Source organism: Mercenaria mercenaria, chromosome 9, assembly GCF_021730395.1.
Source record: "Mercenaria mercenaria strain notata chromosome 9, MADL_Memer_1, whole genome shotgun sequence".
NCBI classification, from domain to species: Eukaryota; Metazoa; Mollusca; class Bivalvia; order Venerida; family Veneridae; genus Mercenaria; species Mercenaria mercenaria.
This window is the reverse complement of record NC_069369.1, coordinates 77892949-77905936: the sequence shown is the minus strand read 5'-3', so window position 1 is coordinate 77905936 and position 12988 is coordinate 77892949. Positions and strand designations below refer to the sequence as shown.

Here is a 12988-nt window from a genome sequence, read left to right as displayed (position 1 = left end):
CTAACTTGAGCTAGATTTCATCAAGGCAACCACTCTGACTAAATTTAATGAAAATCCAGTGTAAAGTGCAGCTCCTATTGCATACACAAGGTTTTTCCTTGATTGACCTAGTGACCTAGTTTTTAAACCCAGTTGACCCATATTCGAACTTGTACTAGATTTCATCAAGGCTATCATTCTAACAAAATTTCATGAAGATCAGTTGAAATATACAGCCTCTGTCGCATACACAAGGTTTTTCTTTGATTTAACCTAGTGACCTACTTTTTTAGCCAGATGACCCATATTCGAACTTGACCTAGATTTCATGAAGGCAACCATTCTGACCAAATTTGATGAAAACCCAGTGTAAAATGCAGCTCCTATTGCATACACACGGTTTTTCCTTGATTTGATCTAGTGACCTATTCGAACTTGACCTAGATTTCATCAAGGAAGTCATTCTGAAAAAAATTCATGATTAATTGAAAAAAAAAAAACAGCCTCTGTCGCATATGGATGGTTTTTCTTTGATTTGACCTACTGACCTAGTTTTTGACCCCGAATGACCCGTAATCAAACTCAACGTAGATTTTATCAAGGCAATCATTTTGACAAAATTTCATGAAGATCAATTGAAAAATTAGTTTTCAACTGTCCGTCCGTTCGTTAGTTCGTTCGTAACAAGGTTAACTTTTTGCATGAACGCACTTTACTCGCGAACCACTGCACCCAGGACCTTCAAACTTCACGTGCTGATAATACTTATTGAGTACACCACCCCTACTGACTTTGGGGTCACCAGGTCAAAGGTCAAGGTCACAGGGGCCAACATTAACTTTTTGCATGAAGGCACTTTACTCGCGAACCACTGCACCCAGGACCTTCAAACTTCACATGCTGATAGTACTGAGTACACCACCCCTACTGACTTTAGGGTCACCAGGTCAAAGGTCAAGGTCACAGGGGCCAACGTTAACTTCTTTCATGAAGGCACTTTACTCGCGAACCACTGCACCCAGGACCTTCAAACTTCACGTGCTGATAGCACTTATTGAGTACACCACCCCTACTGACTTTTCGGTCACCAGGTCAAAGGTCAAGGTAACAGGGGCCAACATTAATTTTTTGCACGAAGGCACTTTACTCGCGAACCACTGCACCCAGGACCTTCAAACTTCACTTGCTGATAGTACTTATTGAGTGCACCACTCTTACTGACTTTGGGGTCACCAGGTCAAAGGTCAAGGTCACAGGGGCCAACATAAACTTTTTTCATGAAGGCACTTTACTCGCGAACCACTGCACCCAGGACCTTCAAACTTCACATGCTGATAGTACTTATTGAGTACACCACCCCTACTGACTTTGGGGTCACCAGGTCAAAGGTCAAGGTCACAGGGGCCAACGTTTACTTTTTGAATGAAGGCACTTTAAATGCGAACCACTTCACCCAGGACCTTCAAACTTCACATGGTGATAGTACTTTTTGAGTACACCACCCCTACTGACGTTGGGGTCACCAGGTCAAAGGTCAAGGTGCTGCGGGGGCATTTGTCACCATAAGTGACAGCTCTTGTTTGACCCTTGATGACACATATTCAAACTTGATCTAGATTTTATCAAGGCAATCATTCTGACTTAATTTCAGGAAGATCAATTAAAAAATGTAGCCTCTATCCCATACACAGTTTTTCTTTGATTTGACCTAGTGACCTAATTTTTGACCCGAGATGACCCATATTCAAACTTGACCTAGATTTCATCAATGCAATCATTCTGACCAAATTTCATGAAGATCAATTGAAAAATACCGCCTCTATCGCGTACACAAGGTTTTTTCTTTGATTTGACCTAGTGACCTAGTTTTTGACCCCAGATGACCCATTTTCGAACTCGGCCTAGATTTTATTAAGGTTATCATTTTGACTTAATTTCAGGAAGATCAATTGAAAAATACAGCCTCTATCGCATACATAAGGTTTTTCTTTGATTTGACCTAGTGACCTAGTTTTTGACCTCAGATGACCCATATTCGAACTTGACCTAGATTACATCAAGGCAATCATTTTGACTTAAATTCATGAAGATTAATTGAAAAATACAGCCTTTATTGCATACACAAGTGTTTTCTTTGATTTGACCTAGTGACCTGGTTTTTGACCCCAGATGACCCATTTTCGAACTCGGCCTAGATTTCATCAAGGTAATCAATCAGACTAAAATTCATGAAGATTTATTGAAAAATACAGCCTCTATCGCATACACAAGGTTTTTTTTTTATTTGACCCAGTGACCTAGTTTTTGATCCCAGTTGACCTATTTTCAACCTGGGCCTAGATTTCATCAAGGTTATCATTCTGACCAATATTCATGAAGATTAATTGAAAAATACAGCCACTATCGCATACACAAGGTTTTTCTTTGATTTGACCTAGTGACCTAGTTTTTGACCTCAGATGACCCATTTTCAAACTCGGCCTAGATTTCATCAAGGTTATCATTTTGACCAAATGAAGATTAACTGAAAAAACAGCCTCTATCGCATACACAAGGTTTTTAGCTCACCTGTCACAAAGTGACAAGGTGAGCTTTTGTGATCGCGCAGCGTCCGTCGTCCGTGCGAGCGTCCGTCCGTAAACTTTTGCTTGTGACCACTCTAGAGGTCACATTTTTCATGGGGTCTTTATGAAAATTGGTTAGAATGTTCACCTTTATGATATCTAGATCAAGTTCGAAACTGGGTCACGTGCGGTCAAAAAGTAGGTCAGTAGGTCAAGAAATTACAAGACCTTGTGACCTCTTTAGTGGCCATAGTTTTTAGAAGGTCTTCATGAAAATTGGTCGGAATGTTCACCTTGATGATATCTAGGTCAAGTTCGAAACTGGGTTACGTGCCTTCAAAAACTAGGTCAGTAGGTTAAATAATAGAAAAGCCTTGTTACCTCTCTAGAGGCCATATTTTTCATGGGATCTGTATGAAAGTTGGTCTGAATGTTTATCTTGATGATATCTAGGTGAACTTCGAAACTGGGTCACATGCGTTCAAAAACTAGGTCAGTAGGTCTAAAAAAAGAAAAACCTTGTGACCTCACTAGAGGCCATACTTTCGAATGGATCTTCATAAAAATTGGTCAGAATGTTCACCTTGATGATATCTAGCTAAAATTCGAAAGTGGGATACGTGCCATCAATAACTAGGTCAGTAAGTCAAATAATAAAAAAAACCTTGTGACCTCTCTAGAGGCCATATTTTTCATTTGAATGTTCATCTTGATGATATCTAGGTTAAGTTTGAAACTGGGTCAACTGCGGTCAAAAACTAGGTCAGTAGGTCTAAAAATAGTAAAACCTTGTGACCTCTCTAGAGGCCATACTTTCTAATGGATCTTCATGAAATTTGGTCAGAATGTTCACCTTGATGATACCTAGGTCAAGTTCGAAACTGGGTCACGTGCCTCAGTAACTAGATCAGTAGGTCAAAGACTAAAAAAACCTTGTGACCTGTCTAGAGGCCATTTTTTTCATGGGATCTGTATGAAAGTTGGTCTGAATGTTTATCTTGATGATATCTATGTCAGGTTTGAAACTGGGTCAACTGCAGTCAAAAAACTAGGTCAGTAGGTCTAAAAATAGAAAAACCTTGTGACCTCTCTAGAGGCCATACATTCGAATGGATCTTCATAAAAATTGGTCAGAATGTTCACCTTGATGATATGTAGGTAAAATTCGAAAGTGGGAATCGTGCCGTCAATAACTAGGTCAGAAAGTCAGATAATAAAAAAAACCTTGTGACCTCTCTAGAGGCCAAAGACTAAAAACACCTTGTGACCTGTCTAGGTTAAGTTTGAAACTGGGTCAACTGCGGTCAAAAACTAGGTCAGTAGGTCTAAAAATAGTAAAACCTTGTGACCTCTCTAGAGGCCATACTTTCTAATGGATCTTCATGAAATTTGGTCAGAATGTTCACCTTGATGATACCTAGGTCAAGTTCGAAACTGGGTCACGTGCCTCAATAACTAGATCAGTAGGTCAAAGACTAAAAAAACGTTGTGACCTGTCTAGAGGCCATATTTTTCATGGGATCTGTATGAAAGTTGGTCTGAATGTTTATCTTGATGATATCTAGGTCAGGTTTGAAACTGGGTCAACTGCAGTCAAAAAACTAGGTCAGTAGGTCTAACAATAGAAAAACCTTGTGACCTCTCTTGAGGCCATACTTTCAAATGGATCTTCATAAAAATTGGTCAGAATGTTCACCTTGATGATATCTAGGTCAAGTTCGAAACTGGGTTACGTGCCATCAGTAACTAGGTCAGTAGTTCAAATAATAAAAAAACCTTGTGACCTCTCTAGAGGTCATGTTTTTCATAGGATCTGTATGAAAGTTGGTCTGAATGTTCATCTTCATGATACTTAGGTCGAGTTTGAAACTGGGTCAACTGCGGTCAAAAACTAGGTCAGTAGGTCTAAAAATAGAAAAACCTTGTGACCTCTCTAGAGGCCATACTTTTGAATGGATCTTCATGAAAATTGGTCAGAATGTTCACCTTGATGATATCTAGGTCAGATTCAAAACTGGGTCACGTGCGTCAATAACTAGTCAGTAGATCAAATAATAATAAACCTTGTGACCTCTCTAGAGGCCACAGTTTTCAATGGATCTTCATGAAAATTAGTCAGAATTTTTATCTTGATGATATCTATGTCAGGTTCAAAACTGGGTCACATGAGCTCAAAAACTAGGTCACTATATCAAATAATAGAAAAAACAACGTCATACTCAGGTCAAAACTTGGTCATATGTGGACAGGTGAGCGATTCAGGACCATCATGGTCCTGTTGTTCTTTGATTTGACCTAGTGACCTAGTTTTTGACCCCAGATGACCCATTTTCGACCTCGGCTTAGATTTAAGGTTATCATTCTGACCAAATTTCATGAAGATCAGTTGAAAAATACAGCCTCTATCGCATACACAAGCTAAATGTTGACAGATAGACGACAGACGACAGACAGACAGACAGGCAGACAGACGGCTTTGATATGTAGCATCACCTAGTGGTCCAAGATTGTTCAAATTATCCCCCTAGGGTAAAATATATTTGGTTTGTAGCATTGTTTTATGGTTCTCAACCAAAATTGTTCCAAATGTACCCCTGGGGTGAAAGAGGCCTTGGCCTGGGGTCCCAAGTATTATATAGACTTATATAGTAAAAAAATCTTTAAAAATCTTCTTGTCTAAAACTACACGACCTAGGCTTCTGATATTTGGTATGATTAATTGCCTAGTAGTCCCCTACCAAATCTGTTCATATTATGCCCCTGGGGTTAAAAGAGGCCCCACCCGGGGTCATTTAGTTATTATATGAGTTATATAGGAAAAATACTTAAATAATTATCTCATCCTATTTCCAAGACTGTCTAATTATAATTACCTGATGATTACAAGTAATAAGATGTCACTTGACTGTGACCTTGACCTGCTGACCTACTTTCTTGTTTTTTAAGATACAGCCTTTAAATTTGGATGACATACACGGTTTTTCACACCGATCGTAAAGCTGAATTTCATTGACCATGAATGTGACTTTCTTATCATTTTAGCTAATCAGTTTGACATTTGAAACATGTAGCTCATATTTCTCCAGGTGAGCGATCCAGTGTCATCATGACTTTCTTGTTTAAGATACAGTCTTGAAATTTGGATGACATGTACAGTTTTGCACACCGATCTTAAAACTGACTTTCAGTGACCATGAATGTGACCTACTGACCTACTTTCTAATATTTTAGAATCAGTTTGCCATTTTAAACATGTGGGTCATATTACTCAGTTGAGCGATTCAGGGTCATCATTACCCTCTTGTTTACTATTCAGATGATTAGGCAGTTGTGGGAGACATGAGCTTTTCTCAAAAGCGGCTCTAGTTTTTACTCGAATTTCGCGAGTTAGCGACCGCTAAATTCGATCCCTGTATTTCTGTGCATCCCTTTTAATTATTATTGATTTATCAATTGAAGAAGTAATTTTAAACAATACAATACTCTAAGAGGGTGAGCTATTGTGATCGCTCACCATCCAGCGTCCGTCCGTCCGTCCACACTTTCCTTTAAACAACATCTCTTCTGAAACAATTTGGTGGAAATTGATGAAACTTGGCCTGGATGTTCCTTGGGTGGTCCCCTTTTAAAGTTGTTCAGAGAATTGAATTCCACAAAGAACTCTGGTTGCCATGGCAACCGAAAGGAAAAACTTTAAAAATCTTCTTGCCCAAAACGGCAAGGTGTAGAACCTTGATATTTGGCGTGTGGCATCATCTAATGGTCCTCTATAAAGACTGTTCAAATTATGCCCCTAAGTTGAAAAGAGGCTCCGCCCTGGGGGTCTTAAATTTAACATAGACTTATTTAGGAAAAAATTTAAAAATCTTCTTGTCTGAAACCACAAGACCCAGGCCTTTGATACTTGGTATGTATCATTGCCTTGTGGTCCTGTACAAAGAATGTTCAAATCATGCCCCTGGGGTGAAAAGAGGCCCTGGCCCGGGGGTCCCAAATTTTACATAGACTATATTGGAAAACACTTTAAAAATCTTCTTGTCTGAAAACACAAGATGTAGGCTTTTGATATTTGGTATGTTGCATTGCCTAGTGGTCCTCTACCAAGATTGTTCAAATTATGTCCCTGGGGTGAAAAGAGGCCCCAGCCCGAGAGTCCCACGTTTTACTTAGACTTATATGGGATAAAACTTTAAAAATCTTGTCTGAAAGTTCTAGACCTAGGCCTTTGATATTTGGTATGTAGCCTTGCCTAGAGGTTCACTAACAAGATTGTTCAAATTATGCCCCTGGGGCGGGCCCATTTTCACCCCACTTGTATATGAGTTATAAAAGCAAAATATACTTAAAAAACATTATCTGATCATATTTCCTAGACTGTTTAATTATAATTAGCTAATGACCCCAGGTAATAAGGGGTCACTTGACTGTGATGTTGACCTACTTATCTACTTTCTTGTTTTTTAAGGTACAGCCTTGAAATTTGGATGAGATATACAGTTTTTAACCCTGATTTAAAAACTGACTTTCAGTGACCTTGAATATGACCTACTTTCTTAATATTTTAAGCTCAGTTTGACCTTTGAAACATGTCGCTGAGATTACTCAGGTGAGCGATCCATGGTCATCATGACCCTCTTGTTAATTATTATGCCCCCGAAGTTGGGCATACTAAAATCGCACTGAGGATAGAAAGTAGAAAATTCAGTGTCCAAACAAAAACAAGTACGCATCCTTTTTAGGGTAGCAGACCACCAGACTGAAATTTCAAATACTCTAAAACTGTAATACCCTCAACTTAGATATTTGACATGTAGCATTGTATAGTTGTCCTTTTGTAAGTTTGTTTTAATCACCCCCCTCCCCAACCTTCACAATTGCCCTCGCCCTGAAATACACTTATTTCACAAAGACTTATTTCAGAACTAACCTCAAGCCTTTCAGCTTAGATAGTTTATTCAAATAACGTCCCTAAAATCAAATTATCTGTAACTGGCTTTAAAAAGACATCATTTACAACCTTGGTCTGTGACAAGTGTGCAATACTCATAAATGGAATATAAACTTCAAATATGAAACCACTGCTACCGTACTTTTCCAATTTCAAACAGCACCCTGCTTTTTTGAGCGCTAGAATAACACTCATATAAAACTCTAGAAGTCACATTTTCTACTTAACCTTCATAAAACTTTGTCAAAATTTTTGTCTCTATGAAATCAAGGCCAACTTAGATTTTAACTTATCAGGGGTTAGAATTAGGCCAGGTGAGCGATACAGGGCCTTCGGGGCCCTCTTGTTATTAGAATTTCAGGTTCAAGTTGTGATGCACATTCGGTCTATCTCAGGTATTACTAAATAGATTTGATTCAGTTCCACATAATTGGCGCTCAGCATTAAGAGGATAGTGCTAGGACTGGTCAGCACGGTGTCAGTATAATGTGACTGGGTGGGGTATCATGCCACGTGTCTACGGCGCGATATTCCAGTGAGGCAGCACTATAAAGTTGGGCACTGTGCTCACTGCTACAAGTAGACACCGTCGTTTATATGACTGAAAAATTGTTGAAAAAGACGTTAAACCCGAACGAACACACACACACACACACACACACACACACACAACACACACACACACACACACACACACACACAACACACACACACACACACATTATTTTTTACAGTTTCACCAAGAAGCATCGAAATAGTTGAACCCACTGTCTCCTGTGACAGCTCTTGTTATGCTTTTCGAAGGGGAAGCTTATAGTTACCGCTCTGTCCGTCCCGCAATTCTAGTCTGGAGTATTTCTTAGCAACCACTTGTTGGAATTTAGCGAAACTTCATAGGAAGCATCACTATCAAGAGGAAATGCGCATATTGTCTTTGTGTTCTTGTCGGATGATTTGATACTGAGCTGTTGCCCTTTGATTATTAGGCAGTAGTGTACTATTGTACAATCCTTATCTGGAGTATTTCTCAGCAACCAGTAATTGGAATTGAGCGAAACTTCATAGGAGGTTTTACTATCAAGTGGAGATGCGCATATTGTCTTTGTGTGACGGTCGCTTGATTTTAAGCGAGTTATTGCCCTTTGATTATTCAACATTAGTATACTAAAGTGCAATTCTTGTCCGGTGTATTTCTCGGCAACCATTGGTTATAATTAGGCCATACTTCATTGGAAGCTTCACTTATGATCAAGAGGTGATGCGCATGTTTTCTTCGCGTTCTGATTGGATGAAAGTTCACCGAGTGATTTCCCTTTGATTAATCTGCTGTAGTATACGATAGTACAATTCTTTTCCGGAGTATTTCTCAGCAACTGCTGGTTGGAATTTAGCGAAACTTTATAGGAAGCATCACTATCAAAAGAAGATGCACATATTATCCTGCTGTTTTGGTCAGATTAATTTTCTCTGAGTTATTATGTCTCCCACCACACATTGGTGTGGGAGACATATTCATTTATCCCTGTCTGTGTGTCAGTGTGTCTGTCTGTCTGTCACAAAACTTGTCCGCACTCTGAGTCGAACATTTCTTATCCAATCTTCACCAAACTTGAACAAAATATGTTTGCCAATAATTCCTCGGCCAAATTCGATAACTAGCCAAATCGACCCAGGCACTTCAGAATCATGGCCCTTGAATTACCGAAAAACGCTCTGGTCTTGGGCACATAAATCACCCCGAAACTGGGCGAAAAGATTATCATTATATATATACACACTAATCATTAGTAGTATAGGAGTCCTTTTGGCCTCCCTTGTCTGCGCTCTAATCCAATCTTCACCAAACTTGAACAAAATGTGTTTGAACATAAGTCCTCGGCCAAGTTCGATAGCTAGGCAAATCACCCCAAACACTTCAGAATTATGGCCCTTGAATTACCGAAAATCGGCCTTTTTACTCTTGTCTGCGCTCTAAGTCGAACATTTCTCATCCGATCTTCACCAAACTTTAACAAAAATGTGTTTGTCCATAAGTCCTTTTTACTCTTGTCCACGCTCTAGGTTTAACTGTTTTAATCCGATCTTCACCAAACCTGACGCAAATGTTTTTGATCATAACTCCTCGGCCAAGTTCAATAACTAGCCAAATTGCCCAGGCACTTCAGAATTGAATTACCCAAATTCAGCCTTTTTACTCTTCAAAGGTGAGTAGTGAGTAAAACAGTATTTAAAGACTAACTTACTATTTAGATGATTAGGCAGTTGTGGGAGACATGCGCTTTTCTCAAAAGCAGCTCTAGTTGCCCTTTTATTTTTAGCTACCTGGGGCAAAGGTGAGCTTTTGTGACCGCTCAATGTCAGTCGTCCGCCGTCCGTCATCCGTCCATCAACTATAAAAAAAAATACTTATTCTAGAAAACCGCTGAGCAGAATTACACCAAACTTCACAGGAATGATCCTTGGGTGGCCCTCTTTCAAATTTTTTCGAAGAATTGAATTCCATAAAGAACTCTGGCAACCGAAAGGAAAAACTTTAAAAATCTTCTTGTCCGAAACCTCAAGGCATAGAGCCTTGATATTTGGCATGTGACATCATCTTATGGTCCTCTATCAAGATTGTTCAAATTGTGCCGCTGGGTTGAAAAGAGGCCCAGCCCCAGGGGTCACAAGAGGTCGTGGGTTCAATCCCCGGCCGCGTCATACCAAAGACGTAAAAATGGTACTAGTAGCTTCCTCGCTTGGCGCTCAGCATTAAAAGATAGTGCTAGGACTGGTCAGCCAACTGTCAGTATAATGTGACTGGTTGGGGTATCATGCCACGTGTCTACGGCGTGATATTCCAGTGAGGCAGCACTATAAAGTTTGGCATTGTGCTCACTGCTACAAGTAGACACCGTCGTTTATATGACTGAAAAATTGTTGAAAAAGACATTAAACCCGAACACGCACGCACGCACGCACACACACACTTTTATTGGAAAACACTTTTAATAATCTTTCTTGTCTAAAACCACAAGACCTGGGCCTTTGATATTTTGTATGTAACATTGCCTTGTGGTCCTCTACAAAAAGAGTTCAAATTATGCCCCTTGGGTGAAAAGAGGCCCTGCCGGGAAGGGGGGTGGGAGGTGAAGTGAGGGGTGTCTCAAGTTTTACATAGGCTTATATAAAACTTAAAAAACTTCAAAAATCTTCTTGTCTGAAACTGCAAGGCCTTTGCTTTTGATATTTGGTATTTTGCATTGCCTTGTGGTCCTCTATCAAATTGTGCCCCTGGGGTGAAAAGAGGCCCTGCCCCGGGGGCCTCAAGTTTTACATAGACGTATATAGGAAAAGAAACTTTAAAAATCTTCTTGCTTGAAACTGCAAAGCCTTGGCCTTTGATATTTGGTATGTTGCCTTTCCTAGTGTTACTCGACCAAAATTATTCGAGTTATGTCCCTGGGGTGAAAAGAGGCCCTGCCCATGGGGTACCAAGTTTAACATAGACTTATATAGGAAAAAAATTAAAAATCTTCTTGTTTGAAAATTCAAGGTCTACGCCTTTGATATTTGGTATGTAGCATTGCCTAGTGAATCAAAGATTGTTCAAATTATGTCCCTGGGGTAGAAAAAGGCCCCACCCTGGGGGTCACTTGTTATATGAGTTATATAGGAACAAGTACTTCAAAAATTATTAGATCATATTTCCTAGACTGTTTACTTATAATTACCTGATGACCCCAAACGATTATGGATCGCTTGACTGTGACCTTGACCTACTGACCTACTTTCTTGTTTTTTAAGATACAGCCTTGAAATTTATATGACATGTACAGTTTAGCACACCAATCTTAAAACTGACTTTCAGTGACCATGAATGTGACCTACTGACCTACTTTCTTGGTTTTACAGCCTTGAAATTTGGATGATATGTTCATTTTTGCACGCCGATCTTAAAACTGACTTTCAGTGACCGTAAATGTGACCTACTGACCTACTGACCTACTTCCTTAATATTTTAGCATCAGTTTGATATTTGAAACATGCAGCTCATATTACTCAGGTGAGCGATCCAGGGTCATTATGACCCTCTTGTTCAACATTAGTATACTATTGTAATTTATGTCCGCACTATTCTTCTGCAACCGCTGGTTGGACTTTAGCCAAACCTCATGGGAAACTTTACTATTAAAAGGATTATCTAGTTTTCCAGTCAAATGAATTTTCTGAGTTATTGCCTTTTGATTATTCAATATACTATACTTCAGTACCATTTCTTGTCTGGAGTATTTTACAGCAACCTCTGGCTGGAATTCATTGAAACTTCATAGGAAATTTAATTCATTATTTTGATATGCAAAAAACATGTTCGGGGGAGCATCCATCGGTTTTACCAGTATCTTCTTGTCATTCCATATACAGAGTCCAGGCTTTATTCAAGTTATCTGGCTGAATGACGTAACAGCATTTCTACCGGTTTATCAAATGAGAAAAAATACCGTAAGAATAGGTCTCAGTCAGTTAGCATATTTCTTTTTGTTTGTAATCAGATTTCCAGAAACTGGAGGACGTATTCAGAAAACTTAAATTGGAAGAAGCTACATTGAAGGTGTACCCTGTTCCAATATCTAGCTGTATAATTGTTGCTAATGTGGCGTCTGAAGTAACCAAGGACACTGTCGAGTTTTACTTTGAAAACACTCGAAAAAGTGGTGGTGGACAAGTTGAGAAGGTGGTGATGAATGAAGATGACACATGCATTGTATACTTTGCAGATTATACAAGTGAGTACTTGCCTTCCAGTGATTATAACAAACTGTAAAGCTTTAAAAAATTAAGGTATAGTTAGTGTGTGACTTACTGAATATTCAACAGACAGAAAATGTTGAAATAAAAGTATACTGACGAGATAAAGAAACGCCTCATTGAAATTTGGCGTTATTTTTTTCCTAACGCTTTTAATTGTTGTGAAATGTAGTAAATCTACATGTACTTTGACCGACAAACACAGTGAACAAAAACTCGCGCGATTTCATTCAGCCATTTGTTCACTTCATGTACCTGGTCATGATTTCCTCGTGCAGTCCGTGCATGTAAACCATGTGGTTTGATTGAACGATTTTTGCACATGTACATGTGTAATACGACACACAACCATATTTTCAGCTATTCTCTGAAAAAAACATTAGTTTTCGTAATGCCGAGGCTGAATTCTGAAGAGAGGGCTCAGGTTTTGGCTATGCTTGAATGTGGGCGAACGCAGGAACAAGTTGCTAGACGTTTTAACGTCTCTCGTTCGACAATTGTGCGTCTTATTCGACGTGTTAGAGACACGGGAACGTCTATCGATAGACCACGTTCAGGTAGACCGCGTGTAACGTCAATACGACAGGATAATTATATAAGTCAACGTCATTTACGTGACAGATTTGTGACGGCGCAATGTACGTCACGTATAGTTGTAGGTAACCGTGGACGTCCAATTAGTCGACATACAGTGAGAAATCGACTCAGA

The 12988-nt window shown here is 39.4% G+C and overlaps 1 protein-coding gene across 2 annotated transcripts in view; it reads left to right on the top strand.

Annotated features, from left to right (window-relative positions):
* The window catches only part of LOC123547552 (protein mono-ADP-ribosyltransferase PARP14-like), a 221420-nt gene that overhangs the window by 72317 nt on the left and 136115 nt on the right, over nucleotides 1-12988 (top strand). For both annotated transcript variants that reach the window (XM_053551802.1, XM_053551803.1), the window contains exon 9: nucleotides 12024-12257. In XM_053551802.1, coding sequence (XP_053407777.1) covers nucleotides 12024-12257 — 234 coding nt within the window. The remainder of the gene's footprint in view (nucleotides 1-12023; nucleotides 12258-12988) is intronic.